At 67.3% G+C, this 22,857-nt stretch overlaps 1 protein-coding gene across 1 annotated transcript in view; it reads right to left on the bottom strand.

Annotated features, from left to right (window-relative positions):
• Positions 1-22,857, bottom strand: part of POLA1 (DNA polymerase alpha 1, catalytic subunit) — a 179,539-nt gene that overhangs the window by 75,235 nt on the left and 81,447 nt on the right. The window contains exon 32 of the mRNA XM_029079578.1: positions 1,688-1,804. Coding sequence (XP_028935411.1) covers positions 1,688-1,804 — 117 coding nt within the window. The remainder of the gene's footprint in view (positions 1-1,687; positions 1,805-22,857) is intronic.

The raw sequence follows: 22,857 nt of genomic DNA on the forward strand, positions 1-22,857 counted from the left end.
ATTGGAACCCATGACCCCGACTCCCGGGCCCGGGCTCTTTCCACTGAGCCACGCCGCTCCTCTAATAACTACGGTATCCGTCGAGCGCTTACTACCGTCGGGCACCGCACTAAGCACCGGGGTAGACACAGGCCAGTCGGGTTAGACACGGTCCTTGTCCCACGCGGGGCCCTCCGGCCCAATCCCCATTTTCCAGACGAGGGAACTGAGGCCCGGAACAATCTGTACTACGTTCGAAGCGCTGGGGGTGGGTACACGGTAATCGGGCCGTCCCACGCGGGGGTCACGGCCTTCACCCCCATTTTCCGGATGAGGTCACGGAGGCCCAGAGAAGTGAAGCGGCGTGCCCGAGGTCACAGGGCAGACACGGGGCGGAGCCGGGATCGGAACCCACGGCCTTCCGACTCCACTGGGCCAGGCCGCTTCCCGGGCTAGTCCGTGCCCGCTGCGGCGACGGTGTAGCAGACTGCGGGCGAGTCGCTTCGCTTCTCTGTGCCTCGGTTCCCCCATCTGGAAAATGGGGATGAAGACTGGGAGCCCCGCGTGGGACGGCCCCAGCGCTTAGAACGGTGCTCGGCACACGGCAGGCGCTTAACCGACACCGACGTTATCGTTATCATCGTCAGTGGGAAGAGCCCGGATCCTGATCCCGGCTCCGCCTCAGGCAGCCTCGGGCCGCTTAACTTCTCCGTGCCTCAGTTACCGCATCTGTAAAACGGAGACGAAGACCGTGCGCCCCGCGCGGGGCCGCCGGATTATCCCGTATTCGCCCCGGCGCTCGGAAGAGAGGCCGGCGCACGGCAAGCGCTTCGCCGCCACCATCGGCGGCGGCGGCGTCACTGTTCAGGAGGGCTCCCTCTCCCGAACCATTTCCCCGGATAACCGAGCAAACCGGGCTCAGGACCGAATCCCGGGGGGCCGTCCCGCCTCACGTCCCTCGCCCTCCCTCTTCACATCCGGCCGGCGACGACTCTGCCCGGCTTCGAAGCCTCGTCGAGGGCCCGCCTCCTCCGAGAGGCCTCCCCCCGACTAAGCCCTCCTCTCCTCCCGCTCCCTCCCGCGTCGCCCCGACTCGCTCCCTTCATTCGCCCCCTCCTTCCGAGGCCCGGGAGCCGGAAGGTCGTGGGTTCCAATGCCGGCTCCGCCGCCCGTCCGCTGAGCGACCGTGGACGGGGCGCTCCGGTCCTCTGGGCCCCGGTTTCCCCCGTCTGGAAAATGGGGATCGAGGGCGCGGGCCCCCCGTGGGACGAGGTGTGTCCCCAATCCTATTGGCTCGCATCCAGGCCGGCGCTCAGCGCGGTGCCCGGCGCGGAGGAAGCGCTCACGGAACGCCGTAATCACCACCCGCTGGGCCAGGCCGCCGGCCCGGTGGGCCTCGGTTCCCTCATCTGGAAAACGGGGGAGCTGATCGCGAGCCCTTCGGAGACGGGGACCGTGCCCGACCTGACGGTCTCGGACCGCCCCCCGGGGCTCAGTGCGGTGGCCGGCACGTAGCCGGCGCTTCGATGCCCCAGTCGTCACCGCCGCCCCCGTCCCCGGCGCCCCCCCGCCCCCGGGCGCTCGGCGCGGCGCCGCGCCCACGGCGGGCGCTCGACGGACTCGACCGCCGGGCGGGCTGATTCCCCGCGGCTCCGTCGGCCCCCTCCCGCCCCGGGTTACGGGCCCAACCGCGGCCCGGGTCGCCTACCTCCTGCTTCAGCGTGGCCTTCCGGCAGGCCGGGCAGACGGGGCCGCTCCGCGAGAACTGGACGGGGACGCGGCGGGTTCGGTGCTGACACGTCGGCTCCTCGCAGATCAACCAGCCCTGCCGGCGACAGAGGGACGGGATGAGGAGGGATATCGTCGTCACATCATCACCAACGCATCCGTCGAGCCCCGACTACGTGCCGGGCGCCGTTCGTTCGCTCGACGGTATTTACTGAGCGCTTACGACGGGCAGAGCACCGTTCCGGGCGCCGGGCGGGACACGGGACGACCGGGTCGCCCCGCGTGCGGCTCGCGCTTCCGATCCCCGTTCTACCGACGAGGGAACCGAGGCCCAGAGAGGTGAAGTGGCTCGCCCGAGGTCACCCCGCAGACCGGTGGCGGAGCCAAGCTCAGAACCCGCGACCTTCGACTCTCAGACCCAGGCTCCCGCCGCTGAGCCGCGCTGCTTCTCTACGATGATCTGTACCGTTCATCCATTCGTTCAACGGTATTTACTGAGCGCTCGCTACGTGCGAGGCGCCGGACCAAGCGCCTGGGACGGACAGTTCGGCAACGGATACGGTCCCCGCCCGTCGACGGGCTTACGGTCTCATCGGGGGAGACGGACGGACAAGGACAACGGCAATAGACGGGGACCTCTTCGGTGCTTACGACGCGCTAGGCGCCGTGCTGAGCGCCGGGGACGACGCAGGTTAATGGGGTCGGACGCGGTCGCCGTCCCGCGCGGGGCTCACGCGCTCACCCGCGTTTTCCGGACGAGGGAACCGAGGCCCAGCGAAGCGACCCGTCCGAGGTCACGCGGCGGTCGGGGAGGAGCCGGGATTAGAACCCCGGGTCCTCCTGACGCCCGGGCCCGGGCTCTGTATTCTGAGCCTCGCCGCTTCCTCTGGGAGGAGGAGGAGGAGGAGGAGTGAGAAGGACAGACCCGTCGCTCCCATCTCTTGGCAGGCGGGAGCGGAAGAGAAAACCCGATTACGAGCCGGCGAAGTCTTCTCTCATTCCGTCGTCCGACACCCTCCCCCGCGCTTGGTACACCTGCTCAGCGCTCAATAAATATCACCGATGCTTTAACCCGACAGCACAGACTCTTAGCGATCCATCAGCGGACGCTCGGTAAACAGCCCTGACCCCGCCCCGGCCGTCTGGAAGCCAGCGCCTCTCCCCCTCACGGCACTCCAGGGTACCGACGGCGAGACGGGTCGGCACCGTAGCCAACGCCCAGGCGGGACGCGAGCAGACGATCCGCCGGCTGCCCTCGAGGCGCCCTGGGCCCGGTAGTCGGAGGACCCGGGTTCGCCGACCCCGGGCGAGTCGCTCTGCCTCTCTGGGCCTCGGTTTCCTCAGCCGCCAAACCCGTGCGTCCTCCGCGAGCCCCACGGGGGACGGGGACCCGACCCGACCGACGCGTCACCTACTCCGCTGTTCGCAACGGCGCTCGTCACCTGGTAGGCCCCTCTGACAGATGACCTTTCGATGATACTATTGAGGAGGAATACCGACGCAGACGAATTCACCCACGGCGGTCAAAATAAACATCTGAATATACAATGCAACGGAGGGATACGCCAACGCGCAGAGGATGGGAGTGAATACGAATGAAAGAACTCGCGGGGCCCTCCGGAGAAAAATCTCACGGACGAAAGCGGGCCTTCCCAGCTGGGGACGCCGGGTCGAAAGGCTCTCGTGAAGACCTCCGGGTCTCCCGCGTGGCGACGCGCCTTCCGTGCGCCGAGCGCTCGCGACCGGGCGGGAGAAGCGGCCCGGCCCAGCGGAGGGCCCGGGGGGTCAGAGGACCCGGGCTCTAACCCACCCGTCCGCCGTGTGAGCGCGGGCAAGTTGTTGACCTCATCCGCGCCTCGCTTTCCTCAGGTGAAAAACTGGGATTCCATACCCCGTCGCTTGCCCCAGTAAGCGCTTGATAAAACACTAACGAACACGATAATGATCCCGATAATGACGATAAACACGGGTCCCGCGCACACCTCGCATACCCTGGGGCCTGGTTACCATGTGACTCGAGTTATCGCCGACGCCATTCCGCATGGAACTCGTTCGAGGGAAAAGAGGTCTCTAATTCCGATAAGAATAAGAATAAGAACAGCAGCAGCAGCAGCAGCGTTCGTTAAGCGCTCGCTAAGCTTCAGGCACCGTTCTAGGCGCCCGGGTCGACGGCGCCGATGAAATTCCGCGTGGAATTCGTTCGAGGGAAAAGGGGTGTCTAATTCTAATGATGATAATACTAATAATAGCAGTAGCGTTCGTTAAGCACCTGCTAAGTTTCAGGCACCGTTCTAAGCGCTCGGGTGAACAGAGTGGGTGGGACGCGGCCCCCGGTCCCCACGGGGCTCCCCGTCTTCACTCCCATCTTGAGACCGGTTACTGGAATCGGACAGAACGAGTGATAAAACGGAGCCCGACGTTATTTTCCTGCGCATCTCTACACATCTCTATTTCGCTCACCGTGTCGCCCTCTGTTTCTCAGCGTCCAGCCCTTAGAGCTAGGGCTCGGCCCAGAGTAAGCGCTTAACCAACACCATCGTCATCTTTCTCTCCGACTCCTTCATACCCCACAACTTAAGCCCTAACCCAAATAATAACGAAGTCGGTATCCGTCAAGCGCTTACCGTGTGCCGAGCAACGTTCTAACGGTATTTTTTTTTTAAGCGTTTCGGGCACCGTACCGAGCATCGGGGTCTCGTCTCGTGACGAGGAGTCGTCTCCGACCCTCGGCGACGCCACGGACACCTCTGTCCCGGACTGCCCCGCTTCCACCTGCCGCCGTTCGGACGGTCTTACCCACGGAGCTCTCTCGGTGAAGACACGGAAGGGGGTTCTCCGCCGCCTCCTTCCGCGCGGCCAACTCGAGTCGCCGGCCTCGTCTCTCTCCCGCGCCGCCGCCGCCCGGCACGGGCGAGCTTCGCCCCGCGGCGGCCGGCCGCTCGCTAGCCACGGGCCAAGCGAGGGGTGGGTACGGCCCCTGCTCGACTCTGCCCCTCCCGCAGTCACGCCTCGCAGAGCAGTGAAGAAAACTCTCCAGGCGCGACGCCGAGAGGGCCAGCACCGGCGTAGATCCGACGTCACCGGGGCGGACGCCGTCCCCGCCTCACGGGGGGGGGGGGGGGTGGGTTCCGTTTTAATCCCCGAGCCGCAGACGAGGCTCGGAAAAGCGCCTCGCCCGAGGCCGCCCGGGCGGGCCCGAGGCGGGGCTGGGAATAGGTCCCTCCGCCTCCCAGGCCCGGGATCCGTCTACCGGGCCACGCTCCTGGAGACGCTACGCGCTCTCTCCGCTAGGCCTCGGTGAAGATTCTACTCGTACGTACCGAGGAATTAAGTTCCTTGAAGTTCACCCCTCCTTAGTCCCAAGCGCTCGGTACGGTGCCGCGCGCCCAGTAAGCGCTCGATAAATACCTCTGATGGAATCGGAGCTCAATAAAATATCCATCGGCTGACAGAGCGACAGGCGGCAGACGGCCACCAAAGACAGTCGCAATCCGTTTACGGATCTCTCTTTGAAAAGCGAAGCAAAAAGGGAGTGCAATTAATCGCTCGGGTTTTCAGATGATCGTTCCCGGAGAGGGGTCGGTACCCGAGCTCGCGACGACCGTTAAGGGAACGTCGGGTGCGGGAAAAAATCCGTCTTTTCGGAAACCCTCCGGCGCCTTAAAATCTTTCCGCGCGTCGCCGCTCCGATTAACGACCGGGAGAGTGCCAGACTGTCAGGTCGCCGGAATCTCGAGCAGAACGTCGAAATCTCTCTACGACACACAGAGTGACTAAATGTCCCCTGAATTCACATAGAGAACAGAGAATGTCATTCGTCTAGACTTCCTACCAGTTATAATTAACAGTAAAGAGGTCTCTTCTTCTCTGCCGCCTCTCTGTTCGGTACCTATTTGGGTTTGTTTGTACTTAGTATCCGTTAATCTCTCTTCACACACGACAACAATAACTAGCGCTATTACCCACGGAAATTAAACCTGCGGATAAAACGCGCAGGGAATTCCGACCCGCCAGAAAACCGGTATTAGAAGGCCGGGCTCTTCGGGCGTCCCGTTCTGCTCCGATAATCACGCCGCTGGCCACGGTTTAATTTTTAAACAAGTCTTCTCACGGCAGACACACCGCCAACGAAAGCAGCTCGGACTCGGCCGGGATTCGACTTTCTCAAGGGGCCTCGCCGGTCACCCGCATTTAACCAGGACCCGAGCGTCTCCCGAGCGCTCAGTACGCTGCTCTGCACCGAGAAAGCGCCGAAGGGAGGCCGCCGATTGACTGACCGAGTTCACGAAACGCGGATCAACCATCACGACCGTGGCGTCGCTCAGGCGCTCGCTGGGTGCCGGCCGCTGTATCGAGCGCCGGGGCAGATCCAAGCCAATCGGGTGGGAGCCCACGTGGGGCTCACGGTCTCAACGCCCGTTCTCCAGAAGAGGGAAGGGAGGCCCGGAGAAGTGAAGCTGCTCGCCCGAGGTCACGCGGCAGACAGGTGACGGAGTCGGGATCGGAACCCGGGTCCTTCTGACTCCCGGGCCCGGGCTCCGGCCACCAGGCCGCCCCGCCGACTGATCTAAGGCCGCCGAACGGGGGCCCGCAAACCTGGACGGCCGACGGGAGACCCGGGACGGTCGTCGTCGGAGAGAGCGGGGACGAGGGGACCGCCCCTTCTCAGGTCGGACGGAGAGCGATCGTCGAAACGCCACCGACGCTGGAAGCGCCATCGCGATAACAACAACGGCAATAATCACAGTCATCATTATCGTGACGGTACCTACTGAGCCCCGACTACGGGCCGAGCACCGCTCTAAGCTCTGGGGTGGATACGGGCTAATCCCGTCGGACCCGATCCCTGTCCCGCGTGGGCCTCCCCGGTCTTCGTCCCCATCTTCCAGGTGAGGGAACTGAGGCCCAGGGAAGCGAAGTGACTCGCCCGAGGACCCGGGGCGCGGACAGGCGGCACGGGCGGGACGCGAACCCAGCTCCTTCTGACTTCCGGGCCCGTCGGCCGGGGGACTTCGGGCAGGTCGCTTCGCCTCTCCGGGCCTCGGTCACCTCATCGGCCCAATGGGGATCGAGACCGGTAGCCCCACGTGGGACAGGGACTGTCCGGCCCAGCGCTTAGTACGGCGCCTGGCACGGAGGAAGCGTTTCGCAAGTGCCCTAACAACAACAACAACGGCGACGAGAAGGAGTCACGGCGGCGATCCGAACGACGAGGAGCGGGATGGGCTCGGGGTGGGTTCCGGGCCCGTAGGAACGTTTCGTCGTCCTCCCGCGCTGCCTCCCCCCCGTCTCTCCGTCCCCTCCCCGCCCCCCCGGCAAAATCCTCCCTCCGCCTTCCCTCCCTCTCCCGGCCCTTTCCGGGGACGCAAAACGGAGGCCGGAATTCCTGGGGCCGCCCCCCCCCCTCCCCCCGAAGACACCTTTTCCTCCGGCGGGATGATCCACGGGTGGAAACCGGGACCCCTTCCCGACGGCGGCTAGGAAGAAATCCCACCTGCCTGGCAGGAGTGACGTGTTGTGACGGGGGATTTCCAGAAATATCAAAAGCCCGACCCGTTCGGCACCCCCAAAACGGTGTGTGTGAGGGAGGGTCCCCTAGATCACCGGGGGGGTGGGGGGAGAACTCCGAACGGGAGCAGCGTTTCGCTTTTCGGGTTAGATCTCTTTCGCGGCAACCCGCCGGCGCGTCAGGGTGCGATTCCGAAATCTCCGAGAGGTGCCAAAGCAGGAGACGAGAGAGCGGAGCCCGAAAAATAAATACACGCGCGACCCAAGTCAATCCCCCCTCCCCCGCAAAAGACACTTTTAACAAAGTTATCCGACGACCCGGGAGCGGAGGTCAGCGTAAGGGGTTCGAATGTTGGGGAGACTCGATTCCGAAGCGAGACGTCTCCCTGGGGGTCGCGCCGCACGGCTTCTCCGAGACGTCATCGACCTTCTCGTCCGAGCGAGGGCCGGATTAGGCCGTCGGCCCGCCGGAAGGATAACGGAGCTCTCTCCCGAGCCCACTCGGCACGCGCCGCGCCGACGGTAGCCCCCCTCCCGTTCCCGGAGCAGCGGGCCCGGGCCCCGGGTCCCCAGCCCGGCTCGGCCGGCCGCCCGCCGCGGGACCCCGGCCCGGCCACCTCGCTTCCCCGCGCCTCCGTCCCGTCCCCCGGCCGACGCGGGCCCCGCCGGGTCCGACCCGACCGGCCGGTCTCCGCCCCGGCGGCCGGCACGGAGGGGGCGCTCGGCCAACCCCGCCGTCGCCGTCCTTCCGGCGCGGAGACGGACGGGCCGACGGACCCCGACCCCGTGAGCGCCGGTCAGGCGCTAAGTTCGCGGGCCCCGCGCGGCAGCCGATCCTCCAGCCTCGGGGGCGCCGCCGGCCCCCCGGGCCCGACGGGCCACAGGGAGTCGCCTCGAGCACCGGGCGGCGACAGAGCCCCCAATCACCCGCGATTTCACTTTACCGCCGCGGGACGAGATCCGAGCGGTTACAAATCGTCTCCCCGTAGGCGACGGGGCCCCGGGGGGGGGTGGGGAGGTACATTTTATACGGAAGATCATCTTCGGGGGAGGGGAGGACGTTTCTATCTCTGTACGGGCGGCTGCAAAAGAAACAAAAAGCCCCGGTACACTCAAGCCTATGCCGTGAAATACTCTTCCCATTCATCCCGCTCAAAAGGCGGCCACCTCCCTAGGCTACAATAGGTCGCGACTAAGAAGACGGTACTCGCTCGAGGGATAACCCGGCTCCGTCCGTCGACCGTCAACAAAGCACGGAGCTGACTGGGCCCAGCCTCGCGCCGTGGCCGGGAGGGAGCCGACCCGATACAGAAGGGGGAGAACCGGAGATTCCGCCGTGACCCCCGGCTCCTCCTCCCGTCTCCCGGCCGGCGACCCGGCCGCCGCCGCCGTCCCGCCGAGCCGTCCGGGGAAGAGCTCCCGCGTGCGAGGGGACGGCGCCGGTTCCCGCCGGGAGGGGCCGGGGGGACGCGGGCGGCCGGGGTGGGAGCGGACGAGCCGTCGGCAAGGACGACGATCGTCAGGGCGACGACGAGGGGACGCGCGAGGCGCTTTCTGTGTGCCGGCGCCCGGGTGGAGACGGGCAGAGCGGGTAGGACACGGTCCCCGTCCCACGCGGGGCGCACGGGTCTCAATCCCCATTTGACCGACGAGGGAACTGAGAAGTGAAGCGACTGGCCCAAGGTCACACGGCGGACACGTGGCGGAGCCGTGACGATTAAAAATAAGGAGAAGAAGAAGAATGGTACTGGTTAAGCGCCTACCGGGTGTCGAGCGCTGTTTTAAGCACTGGGGCCGATCCGGGTGAACGGGTTTGGACACGGTCCCCGTCCCACGTGGGGCTCACCCGCTTGGTCTCCGATTGCCGGATGAGGTGACCGAAGGCCACAGAAGGGAAGTGGTGGCCCAAGGTCACCCACCAGACAGGTGGCGGGACCAGGATTAGAACCCAGGACCTCCTGGCTCCCAGGCCTAGGCTCCACCCGCCAGGCCGGGCTGCTCCTCCGCTTCCAGGAGGCCGGTGAGCCCCGAGCCAACGGTCAAGGGGCGACGCCTGAGGGAAAGACACATCTTTATTCGAAAAGGCACGAGAGGGTTTGCCGTTGGGAGCGACGGGGGAACCACCCGCTGCCGATTCGCTTCAAGCGTCCGCTCCCGACCGCTCGGGACGGCGCTGGGCCCCGAGGAGGCGCTCGGGCAGTACCACCGACCCGTCTGATCCCTTGGCGGTTGGATCCGTGACCTCCGGCCATTTGATATCTGGGCCACCCTCCACCCCCGGCACCTCCGTACGGACCCGGGAGCTGGGCAGGGAACGTGTCTCTTTCCTCTTAGGCCGTACCCGCCCAAGCGCTCGGTACGGGGCTCCGCACACGCTAAACACTCAATAAACGTGACCGCCCGAACGAATGGCGTGTCAGAGCCGCCGAGGAGGCGCGCGGCCCGGTGGCGGGAGGAAGGGCCTAGGAGTCGGAGGACCCGGGTCCTCGACCCGGCCCCGCCGACCGCTCGCCGTGTGACCTCGGGCAAGTCACCGCACGTGTCCGGGCCTCCGGTTCCTCAACTGCCAAACGGGGATTTCAATCCTAGTCCCTCCTAACTTACCCCGTGCGCTCCGTGCGCAACAGGGTCCGCGTCCGACGTGATCAACTCGGACCTGCGGCGGCGGTCAGAACGGCGCTCCACACGCAGTGAGCGCTTAACACAGTACCAGAAAAAGATATTTAACGTCGGCCTCTCTCTAGACCGGAAGCTTCACCGTGGTCAGAGCGAGCCCGCTGTGGGCGGGAATTGGCTTATTTTTTATCGATAATGTGTATATATCTATAATTCTATTCATTCGTAACGACGCTCTTGAGGCCTGTTTATTCGTTTTGATGCCGGTCTCTCCTCTTCTAGACTGTGAGCCCGCTGTTGGGCAGGGACCGCCTCTATCTGTTGCTCAGGTGTACCTCCCAAATGCTCGGGACAGTGCTCCGCACACAGTAAGCGCTCAATAAATACGACCCCTTCGAATCGAACTGCTCTGCCGAGGTGAGCGACCGCTCAGTCAATACCGCCGACGGCTCACGATTCGATCCGTAGGTTGTCAGTGCAATCGAGGTTCTGACTCGCGGGCGCTAAAAATCTGACCCAGGGCGGAAGGACAGCTGGAGGAAGATCTAGTCCGGGGGATCAAATCCGGAAACCCGGGAGAAAAAAATCCCAGTAGGGGAAAAACCCCCTAAAAGTAGCCATTAGCTATTATTATTATTGTCATTACCATGCCCCAGGTACTCTTCTAAGCGCGCCGAGGGAGACTGGGGCCCCCTTTTCTTCGGCTCCCCCCGACACCTCGCCCCGACTCTCTCCCTTTGCCTTACACCCCCTCCCCACATATCTGTAAATAATAATAATGACGTCGGCATTGGTTAAGCGCTCACGACGCGCAGAGCACCGTTCTGAGCGCTGGGGCGGATCCGGGGTCGTCGGGTCGTCCCACGTGAGGCTCACGGTTAATCCCCGTTTTACAGGCGAGGGAACCGCGGCACGGAGAAGTCAAGCGACTCGCCCGCGGTCACACAGCTGACAGGCGGCAGAGCCGGGAGTCGAACCCACGACCTGCCTCCCGAGCCCGGGCTCCTGCCACTGAGCCACGCTGCTTTTCTAATGTCTACGTAGCGATAACGCTACTTATTTACATTCGTGCCTGTTGTACCCGTTCAGATGCGTACATAGACATATCTCTAATTTTATTGATTTCCACCGACGCCATCGCCGCCTGTTCACCCGTTTTGACGCCTGCCTCCCCGCTTCCAGACCGCGAGAGCCCACTGCGGGCAGAGATCCTCCCTCTCTGCGGCCGAACTGCACTTCCAAGCGCTTAATACGGTGCTCCGCGCCCAGTAAGCGCTCAACGGATACGACCGAGCGAAGGAACGAGTGAGATCAAAGCTCGGGTCGGTTCGGAAAGGGTCCCTGTCCCGCGGGGGAGAAGAGCGTGTCGAAAACCCGGCGGCGGTATTCGCCGGGCGCCCACCACGTGCCGAGGGGACGTGACGGCTTCGGAGAGCCTGGCAGAAGCCGGTCGACCCGGAACGGGGGACGGCACTTCACGTCCATTCCGGATGGGAGGTTGGAATACCCGGCTCATTCGACCGCACCGTCCTCCCTCCCCGGGCACTCTGCGCCCGGTGAGCGCTCAGTGAATAATAACCATCCGGTCGGTATCCGTTAGGCGCTTACCGTGGGCGGGGCACTGTTCTAAGCGCCGGGGCTCACCGTCCTCATCCCCGACGGACAGATGAGGGAACCGAGGCACCGAGGGAGCGAAGCGACCTGCCCGCCGTCACCCGGCTGACACGTGGCAGAGCCGGGATCCGGGTGATGGACGCCGCCGACCGGGCGACAGATTCAAACCCAACTTGGGCGCAAAAAGCAGGTAGATCGGACTCTGGCCCGCCCCGGGCCGAGTCGCGTCCGGGCGGGCCGCCCGGTGCCCAGAAATCCGCCGCCGAAGGCTCGACGCGGACAGGTCCGTCCCCCGAGCGGAACGAGACCGAGTTATCCACAGCGGGCCCCTCCACCGCGCTGTCGTCCCCCGTGGCCGGACGGACCGAGCCCGGGCCCGGGAGTCCGAAGGACCCGGGCTCGAATCCCGGCCACGCCGGTCTGCTCCGGGACGAGGGGCGGGTCGTGTCACCTCTCCGGGCCTCGGTTCCCTCATCCGGAAAACGGGGATTAAAGGCCGGGAGCCCCACGTGGGACCGGGACCGCGTCTGAGCCCATCCGCCCGTACGCACCCCGGCGCTCAGTACGGCGCCCGGCACAGAGCGGGCGCTTAACCGACGACACGATCACCATCACCGGAAGCTCGCCCGGGGGGACCGGGGGGGGGGGGGGGGGGGGGGGGGGCGACGGCGACTGTATCGCATCTTGTCTTCGCCCAAGCGCTCACCACCGTGTTCCGCACGCAGCGAGCGCTCGCTAAATGCAACCGATCGACTGAAGTTTGCTCCTCCTTTCTCAGTCTCCCCGCGGGCACGGCACCGTGGGCAACAGCGGTCGCAGAGGACAGCGCGGCAACGGACGGACGCGTCCGCCCCGCAGCAGCCCACGATCCGGATTCTCCGCGAAGGAGACCTCGACCCGGTCTCCGAAGCGGCTCGCTCCTCTACGGGGCGACGGCGGGACCGGTCCTCCGTCCCGCCCTCCCACCTGCACGACGACGGCGACGCTAACGACGGCGTCCGGGAAGCGCTCGCTACGCGCCAGGCGCTCCACCGAGCGCCGGGGTGGATACCAGCACGTCGGTCGGGACTCGGCGCCCGTCCCGCACGGGGCTCGCGGCCTCGTTTCCCGGGCGAGGCCCCGAAGTCAAGCCACTTGGCCGAGGTCACACGACGGCCTCCCATCCCGCCGCACGCACCTTTGAATCGTACGTTATAAACGACAGAATTACTCCCACAGACGCCCGTCCCCCCCTCTAGACCGTCGGCCCGTTACGGGCGGGGAAGGTGCCGGCTGATTCTGTCGCCCTCCCGAGCACCGGACGTAGCAGGCGCCCCCCCAAACACCGCCGACCGACGGGCGGGCGGTGGTGCCGGGGTCGGAACCCAGGTCCCCGGGACTCCGGGCCCGTGCTCCACCCGCCGGGCCGCGCCGCTCCCGGAAGGGGCCCCGCGCCGGCCCGCGATGGCCGGTGATGACGGCGACGGTACCTGTCGAGCGCTCGCTAGGCGCCCGGCACCGTTCTGAGGGCCGGGGTGGATGCACGGGGATCGGGTTGCCCCGCGTGGGGCTCGCGGTCTCCGCCCCCGTTTTCCGGATGAGGCCACCGAGGCCCAGGGAAGCGCAGCGACTGGCCCCGGGCCGCGCCGCCGGCCGGCGGCGGGGCCGGGATTAGAACCCGCGACCCCCGAGCCCGGCCCCTCGCCGCCCCGCCCCTCGCCGTCATCTTCATGGGCGGCGGTAACGGTATCTGAGCGTTCGATACGTATCGAGCTCCGGAGGAGAGGGGACCTAAGCCCTCAGAGAACACGCCGCTATCTGGGAACCGATCCCCGCCTGCAGGGATCGCCCGGGGCCGGAGAGGCCGAACATCATCTCCGGGCAGAAGGGAAAGCGGACAGGAGAAGCGGCGCGGCTCCGCGGCGAGAGCCCGGGCCCCGGGGGGGTCAGGGATCACGGGTTCGAATCCCGGCTCCGCCGCCGGTCGGCCGTGCCACCGCGGGCGGGTCGCCGCGCTTCTCCGGGGATCGTCCGGAACGCGGGGACGGAGACCGTGAGCCCCGCGTGGGACGACCCCGTCGCCCCGCGTCTAGCCCGGCGCTCGGGACGGCGCTCCGCGCGCAGCGACCGCTTGACGGATGCTACCACGGTCGCCGCCGCCGGATGGTCCCCCCCCCGGACCCGGAACGCCCCGGGGGCCGGGGAGAGGTAACAGCCGTCGCCGGGCCCCGTTTGCTCATTGCGCTCGGGCGACTCTCTCCTTTGGAACGGCACTAATGAAACGGAACATCTTCCGCGGTGCCGGGGGGGCGGCCTGAATGGTCCGTACACAGGGCCGGGGGGCCGCCGGGCCGGGCCCCGGGGGGTTGCTAGGGGACGCGCGGCGTCGACCCGCGCGCCGGCCGCCGTTCACTCTGCCTTCACGCCGCTTTCACACGGGCCCTCCGGGGTGCGGAGGATCGATCTTCGGGCGGCTGCGAGCTGAAAGCGGGGGGAGGGAGGGACGAGAGAGAGAGAGAGAGAGAGGGGGAGAGAGAGAGAGAGAGGGAGCAAAATCCCCCTCTCTCCCCGCCCCTCGATATCCACGTCGGCCTTCACCCCGGCGCGCCGCGCCTCCCTCTGCCGCGCCTTCAGCCGCGCGCCCGTCTCCCTCCCCGCCGGCCGCCGTCGATCCACACCGGCGGGGGCGGGACGCGCCGACCGCGGGGAGAGGCCGCGTCTCCCCGCTCCCGCCCCGGTCCCCTCCCCCGGCAGCCGACGGGAGACCGTCCGGCGAGGGCGCTTTATCGGACCGTCGGCCGGAGCGTTTCACAAGTACCGAGGGCACCGGGACCGGGGACGCGGCACGTCGGTCTCGACGGGGCCGGGGCCGCCGGCGGACGGCGGAGACCGCCGAGAACTTTCCGCGGGCCCAACTCTTGAAAGAGCACCGTCTCCCCGGCTTAAACGCAGCTGCCCCTTTCAATGCCGCAAATGGGTAAATCTGACAAAAAAGCCACCATTAAGGCCACATGAAAGGCTCAAGACAACATCCTTTCAACGCTTTGTGCTTCGGTAATCAGATGTACTTACTCGCCCCCTCCCCCAGACCCGATCGAGAACTATTTCTGAATGGTGGGGAATAATTCCACTTTGTACATCTTTTAGTTAATCAAGACTTTCTATTCAGCAATTTGACCTTTTGTTCAAAACAGGATTATCAGTTTTTTCGCCAGTTACCAAGGGCGACTCGCATGGTGAACGTAATTGCAATAATTTGCAAAACACCATGGCAACCCACATTACGACTAGGTAAATACTGGTCTTTTGTGCTACATTGTTATTTTCGGAGATGCCGAAGTCAAAGAACGAACGGCAGACGAACACAAAATTTATATCCGCTTTGTCTCAAGAGAGAAGAAAATTGATAACGGGGATCGGGGGGGGACCCGACCGGAGCTGTAATTTCTAACTTGATTAATCGGGACGGTAACGGTCCTCAACGGTACATTCAACAAACGGCCCTGACTCCTCGCCACCCGCCTCCCCCTACACCGCTAGCGCCATCCCGCGCCCCCCCCCCCCCCCGCCCCGCCGACCCCGGACGGATCTCCGCCGCCCGGAGAGAAGGGACGTCGGCCCCCCTCCCCGTTTGCTCTTTTCTTCGACTCGATGGAATCCTCAATTACTGGAACGTTGTCCTCCCGCTCTCCGGCGCCCTGAGACGGAGCGAGAGAGAGGAGGGGAGGGAGGGCGAGGGGGAGAGAGGGCGCGCTCGGGCGGACGAGCCCCGGCCGTCCCGCCCGCCGCCCGGGGACGCGACGGGCCCCGGTGGCGGGGTGGCGGCCCTCCCCGTCTCCGGCGGCCGTCGCGCGGCGGGCGGTCCAGCGGAAGCTCGCGCTCGGCGGCCGGGCCCCTGCCCCGCTCTCCACGGGGCGGGAGGCGGGGCCCGCATCCCGGATCCAAGTCGCACGACGCCGGGCCGGGGGCGGAAGAGCCCGCCGCCCTCGGAAATCCCCGGCGAGCCGCGCGACGCGGACCCGAGCCGTCGGAGAACCGCCGCCTCCCTCCGGGAGGAGGGACCCGGGCGGGGAACGTGACCGTCCGACGCGATACGGCCCTCCCCCGGGCGCTCGGCGGGGCGCTCCGCGCGCAGTCGGCGCTCAATCAATTCCACCGCGCGGAGGAACCGACCGCGACGGGCCGCCGGCGGGACGCGGAGAACCCCACTCCCGAGCCCCGCCGGAGAGTCGCTTCGGCAAGCCGAAGGGGCCGGGCCTCGTCCGGGAGCCTGCGCGAGGGCGGGAGAGGCCGCCCGAGGCGGCCCCGGGGCGACGGCCCGGGTCAGGGAGTCGGAGGCCGTGGGCTCCGACCCCGGCCCCGCCGCTCGTCGGCCGCGTGACCCCGAGCGAGCCGCTCCGCTCCTCCGCGCCCCCGCCTGTCCGACGGGGACGAAGGCCGCGGACCCCCACGGGGGACCGGCCGACGACCCCGCGTCCACCCCAGCTCTAAGGGCGGGGCTTGGCACGTAGCGAGCGCCCCACGGACAGCGTGACCGTCATCGACTCCGTCCCCGCCGCCGAACGGCGCCCCCGCCCCACGACCCCCCCCGCTTCCCGGACGAGTCCCAGACGGCCCCGTGGTCCGCTTCGTCCGTCGACGCCTCCGTGCGTCAGAGCCCCGGCCCGACGCCGGCCGCTACGGATTCACTCTCTCTCGCTCTAATTCGATTCCCCCGCCCCGCCGGGCGAACCCTTGTCCCGCCCGGGGCCACGCGACGCCCGGGGCGGAGGCGTGTTCGACCGGCACTCCCGTCGGACGTCCCCCGCCCCCCCCGGTCCGTCCCCGCCTGAGACCGCTCCCGGACGGTCTCGTTCCGCCTCACCGGGGACGGGAAGGGGGCGGGAGATCTCGCCCCGGTGCCCGGAGGGCCGGGGGCCTCCAAAAGCAACACCCCCGAACCGGGATTCCCCGGGGGATGGCGATAGACGTTTATTCCTATCCTAGGCAACGTGTCCGTCCCACTGTTCCCTCGGACCCTCCCAGGCGCCCGGCGCGGCGGCGGCCCGCGCGCCGCGAGCGCTCAACGCACACGACCGACAGACCGGCCGGATCCCTCCCCTCCCCTTCGGAGAGGGGGAGAGGGAGGAGGAGGCTCACGGGGAGGCGGCGGCAACCGTCATCGGACCGGCCGGGCGAGGCCCGGGCCGGGCGCGGACCCGGAAATCCCCGCCCGCAGGGGGCTTACCCTCGGGCGTCCGAGGAAGCCGTCGAATAACCGGAAGGAGCCGCGGAGCGATGCGCCGCCGCCGCCGGCGGGAGGCGCGGCACCGTGCCGAGCGTCCGGGACCGTACGGCCGTCGACGGTCCCCGCCCACGACGAGCTCACGGCCCGGGGGCCGGCCCGACGCGGACACGCGCCGGCAACCGACGTTCCGGATTCGCGCCGTCCCTCTGTCCCGGAAGAGGGGAGGGGCGAGATACGGACACGGCCACCCGGCCGACCCCGATCCCCCCCGCCGGGGTCTAAGTCCTCCGCGGGCGGGGGGCCCCGTCCCGTCCCCGCCCCGGGCCTCCGCACGCGCCGGGAAGGGCACGTCGCGGCCGCGTAGACGACGACGACGACGGCGTCCGTCCGGCGCCGACCACGTACCCGGCACCGTATTCAACGCCGGGGGCGGGACACGGCACGGGCCGATCGGGTCGGACGACGTCCCCGTCCCACCGCGGGGGCCCCCGGTCTCGACCCCCGTCTTCCGGCCGAGGGAACGGGGGCCCAGGGAGGCCGCGGGACCCTCGCTCGAGGTCGCGCGGCGGACCAGCGGCCGCGATCGAACCCGCTCACTCGACCCTATTTAGTGAGCGCTGGCCGTGAGCGCGGCGCTTCTCCCCCTCCGGCGCGGAGGCACCCTCCTCCCCCCGGGCGCACCCGCACGCCGACGGCCACGGCGCGTTTCCGTGCCGCGCGCGCGTCCCCGTCGCGTCCCGAACGCCTCCCTCTTCCCCGCTGGGTTCGTCTTCGATCCCCTCGCCCGCTTCCGCCGTTAGACCGTGGCGCCCGGCGCCCGGCAGGCGTTCAGTGAATACCTCCGTGACCCCTATATCGTTACGGGGCCCGTAGGAGGAGGCCGGGCCCGTGTCGAGGTATCCAGGGACGAGCCCGACAACGCGAGGGGTCCGTCGGGACACGGCCACCTCGCAGCGTGGCTCAGTGGAAAGAGCCCGGGCTTCGGAGTCAGAGGTCACGGGTTCGAATGCCGACCCGGCCACTCGTCGGCCGTGTGACCTCGGGCGAGTCGCGTCGCTTCTCGGTGCCTCGGTTCCCTCGTCTGTGAAACGGGGATTAAGACCGTGAGCCCCACGTGGGACGACCCGATTCACCGGGGTCTCCCCCCGGCGCTCAGAACAGTGCTCGGCACGTGGTAAGCGCTTAACGGATACCACCGTTACCGTCATTATTATCATCAGGTATTCGATCCCCTTTTCACAGCTGAGGAAACTGAGGCACGGGGCAGCCCTCTGCTACTCGATGATGACGATGACAACGGCGGCATCGTCATCATTCTTATTACAACGGCGCTCATCCGTCGGTCGACCGCGTCTACCGAGCGCGTGCATCGCGCGCGGGGCCCCGGACCCGACCGTCGGGAGGGGCCGCCGCGCCAAGAGAACGGACACGTCCCCCGCCCGCACGGCGAGTCGGTCGCCGCGCCGAGACGGGGAGGAAAGGATAACGGGAGGGGACGCCTGTCAGGGTGGGCGAGAGGCCGGTGCCTTTTTAAGAGCTCTAGAGCTGGCAACGTCCCTTGTCCTCGGCTCCCTTCCCCTCCGCGACTCGCTCCCGGCGCTCTGACCCCCCCCCCTCCCCGCCCCGCCGGTACCCGCGCATATCCGCACACGTCGACGACTCTCATTTATTTATATACATAGATATCTGGACGCCTGCTCACTATCTGCTCTCCCCTCCTTCTCCCCGCCCCACGGCACTCACGGATACAGCTCGGAGTCTATTTATTTCCAGCGACGCCCGTTGACTCGTTTCGACGCGTTTACAGTTCCGTCTGTTTATATCGACGCCCGTTTGCCCGGCCGGCCGGCCGCCTCCCCCGCTTCTAGACCGTAAGCTCGACGCGGGCAGGGAGTGTCTCTCTCTAACGCTGACGGGGACTCTCCGAGCGCTTGGCACGGTGCTCCGCACCCAGGGAGCGCTCGCTAAGCGAGACCCGACGAGTCCAACGGAAACGCCCCCGGTGCCCCCGGTAACTCGGGACGAGTCGCGCTTCTTCCGCGTTTCTTCCATCGCTCCGTGACCGCACGCCGTCCTCGGCCCGCCCTCGCCGCCTCTTCTCCCGCCCGCGTCCGCCTCGTCCTTGCGCCGGGATCTGCCCCCTCTACCCTCCGCTCCCTCAGCGGCCCGACGGCTCGCGTCCGGACCCGTCGTTCACCTGCTCCCCTTGACGCCCGTTCTCCCCCTCTGGCCTCGGGCGACGCGCCTACCCGTCCCGTCGGACCGGCCTCTCTCTCCGCGCACGGGGAGCGCTTAATAAATACAACTGAAGGAACGGAGCAACGCCGGGGGCCGGGCGGGAGCGGTGGGGTCGTCGGCCGCGGCGCAGAGGACGCGTTCCGACGGGGGTCCCTCCCTCCCCCTCGCCCCGGCCTCGGGGGTACCGCGGGGACGACCGACCGGGGGCCGGCGGGGCCGCCGCGCCCCGGGGCGGAGACCCCCGGGCCCCCCCCCCCGCCCCCCGCGGGAGAGACGGGCCGCCGCCGCCTCGGGGCCCGTCCCGTCGGGTCCGTCCGCCCGGGGGGGGGGGGGGACCAAGCGGGCGGCCTCCGGGGGGGGCCCTTCCGGCGCCGCGATTCTCCCACCAAATGGTACGGAAACCGATCCTCTCATCTCCGCCGCTAGCCGGCCCGGCTTCGTCTTCGGGCCCGCCGCCCCCGGGGACCTCAGGCTCGACCCGGCCGGAGCCGTCCGGGCCGCTCCGGGGGAAGAGACGGGGGCGGGCGGGAGACGGAGACGGAGAGACGGAGGGGGAGAGGGACGGGAAGTCCTCGGGTTGGACACGGTCCACGTCCCCAACGGGGCCGACGGTCTTCGTCCCCGCCTGACAGGAGAGGGACCCGAAGCCTAGGGAAGGGAAGTGACTCGCTCGAGGTCACACGGTAGACGAGGGGCAGGGCCGGGATGGGGACCCAGGTCCTTCCGACTCCCAGGCCCGGGCCGGATCTTCCAGGCCCCGGAAAGAGAGGGGCGGAGCGAGACCGAGACCGACCGTCCCCGTCGGCGGCCGAGGATCGAAGTCCCCGCCCCACCCGCCGGCAAACCCCAAGGGCCTCCATCCCTTCTGCCTTTTCAAAACGGACGCCGCCGGGTCGCGGCCTCCGGGAAAACCAACCCGACCTCAGCCGGCTTCTCTAAAAGCCCTCCCGCCTACGAGGAGAGGAGAACGGCCCTCCCCGAAGGACCCTGCCGTTTCCTCCGGCCGGGGGGGACGTGATGAGCGCTTCCTACGCGTCGGACACCACGCCGCGCGCTGGGCTAGGTAAAAGCGAATCAGGTCGGACCCAGCCCCGTCCCGCGTGAGCCTCACTGCCTAAGTGGGAGGGAGGACGGTATTTCGGCCCCGTTTTACGGGTGAGGAGACCGGGGGGGGGGGGGCAAATACGTCCGAGCACCGTGATCCTAGTAACGGCATCCGTCAAGTGCTCGCTGTGCGCCGGGCGCCGTGTCAGGCGCCGGGGTGGACACGGGCGGGTCGGGTGGGACACAGTCCCTGTCCCGCTTGGGGCTCACGGTCTTCACCCCCCCGCCCCCCCCCCCTTTACAGATGAGGTAACTGAGGCAGAGAGAGGCGAGGCCAGGCTGCTCGGGGCAGATACGAGGTCGTCGGGTTGGAGGAGTCAAGCGACCTGCCGGGGGTCCCACGGCAAGCGAGCGGCGGAGGCGGGATCGGAATCCAGGTCCGCTGACGCCCGGGCCCCCGTGGCCCGTCCACTGGGCCACGCCCTCTCTCCTCAGAATAAGAGCGCGCTCAAAGTCGACGGAAAAGACGACCGCCTCTCCGGAGGACGCTCGACTCCGCTCGGCTCCGAATGACCCGAGGCGGCGCGACGTCGGAGCCCAACCTCTGCGAGATCGCCCCCCCCCAGACCCGACGCCTCCCCGAAGCTCCCGATACGACAATCTTAACCGCTGAAAGCGACACGAGGGGTATAAAAACGGGGGGGGGGGAACGCCTCAAGGAACCCGATCCAACCGACGAGACGTCGGACCCGACCGACGCGACGCCGGCCGCGGGCCGGCCGTCGACGGGTAAAAATACATTCCGGCACCTCACCGCCGAACGGGACGGACCACGCCGCGGCGGCGTCGAGAGCCGGCTGGGAATCGCTTTTAACTAGTCCCTTCCGGGTAACTCGGTGAAAGCGTCGGGGAGACGAAGGGTATAAAGACCCGAAATCTTAATATGCGGTTTGGTAAAGTTCAAAGCGGCCCGGGAACGACACGTTCATCTCTCCAGCAAGGCTTGCGTTAATGCCGTGTGAGGGTTTGGCGAATTCAACTCTAATGGAGCAGAAAAGTGCTTTCGCTTGAAAGTGAGATCGTTTTTAAAAATTCAAAGCATGATCACTTTTTTTCTTTTTAGGCAGGAACAATCTGATACAAGCAGCAAAGCTTAAATAAACTAGAAACATTTCAAATGATCCATAAAGGATTAATAAGCACCGCGGGAAGTCCCGTAGGCTCGGCGTATACATTTTCTATCTCCTTCCCCCGCGACGGGCATGATGTGAAATTCGAAGCGGAAGCGAAGTTTCAAAGTCACCGAATGTTACCGCCGGCGGCTCGGCTCCCGGGACGGCGGGGGGGGGGCGGGGTTCGGGGGCCCCGACCGCCAGCGGCCGACGCGACGGCCGTCCGAGTAGCCGGATCGGGCCGCCCGGACAGAAGGAGACCCGTCCCGGCGGCGGCGGACGACGGTCGGAAGCGAAACCGGGGCACGGGCGGGGGGGGGGGGGGGGGGGGGGCGGCGGGCGAGCTCCGGGCCGCTAAGACGACCAGGGCGAAACGACGGCTATTATCTCTGCCCGAGATGATCTGTGCCGAAACACAAAACGCGCCCGGGCGCCGTTTCTTCCCATACAATTTTCTCGTCTTCCCACTGACTTCCACGATTACCAGAGGAAGCGGGGTTCGAGAAGACGTCCCTCGATCGAATCCTCGGTCGACAGGGGTAAAACTTTCAGGCGGGAAGCCGGGGGAGACCGGACGGAGCCGTCAGCGACCCGCTGCACGAGAGGTTGAACCCTGCGGGACGCTCCCAGGTCGACGGCGCGAAGAAGGCCCAACTCCCTAGGCCCCCCCCAGGGCGTATTTTTCCGGCCCGCCGCCCCCAGCCCGACCCAAGAGCCAAATACGAAATCCCCCGCGCCCTCCCGGCCGCCCCCAGGGAGGACGGCATCTCGGGCGCCGGCCGAACCCCAAATATCTTCCGTCCCGGAGGCCAATTAGAGCGGCGTGGGGCGGCTGGCCGAGTTCGATGTTTCAGGGCGCCGGGATGGCTAGGGAAAGGACTTCAGAAGGTTCTCCCGCCGGCCACGTAGAGGAGTCCCAGGGCCGGGGGAGCGGAGGAAGGAGGGACGGGAGGGTGAGGAGAGGGAGGAAGCTCAGTTCAGACCCCGGACCACCGTCCGCCTCGCCTCCCTCGGCTACGCGGGTGCGGCTCGGCGCCGACGGCCGATTCATCCGCCCCCCCACCGACGTTCGCTCCGGGGCGGGGGGCGGCTCTGACGTCGGGGCCGGCCGACGTCTCTCTCCTCAGGGCGCGCGCGGCGAGTGATCTTCCTGGCACGTGCTCATCGACCGGCAGCCTCGCGGCACCGGGCCACGGGGGCCCGGGGCGAGCGAGGGAGACGGAGCGAGAGCGACGCAGGAACGATAAAAAAAGTGGCAGCTCCCAAGCAAGCGCCGGGGAAAAACGCCTTCCCCTCCCGGGGGCCGAGGGAAAACCGGTGGGGAGGCCAGGGTCGGGAAGGACGCGGGACCGTAAGGCCGTCGCGGGTGGGGGACGAGACCGTCTGTAGCTGCGGCAGAGTCTTCCAAGCGCTCAGTACGGTGCCCCGCGCGGAGGGAGCGCTCGACGAACACGACCGACCGAAACCGACCGCCGCCAACTGACCGAGGGGCAGAGCAGACCGGCTGGGCCGAGACCCGAGCCTCCTCTCGCGGCAGCCTCCTCCTCTAGGCCGCTCGACCGATCCACCCGGCGCCGGCCCGAGCCACGCTTCACGGCGCCGCTGAGGTCGCGCCTCCCCCGGGGGGGCCTTCCCCGATCGCGCCCTCCTTCCCCCGGCTCCCTCTCCCTTCTCCGTCGCCCACGCGCTTCGATCCGCGACCTCCCCCTCCGGGCGGCAAGCTCGACGTGGGCGGGGACCGTGTCCGTTATT

Source organism: Ornithorhynchus anatinus, chromosome 15, assembly GCF_004115215.2.
Source record: "Ornithorhynchus anatinus isolate Pmale09 chromosome 15, mOrnAna1.pri.v4, whole genome shotgun sequence".
NCBI classification, from domain to species: Eukaryota; Metazoa; Chordata; class Mammalia; order Monotremata; family Ornithorhynchidae; genus Ornithorhynchus; species Ornithorhynchus anatinus.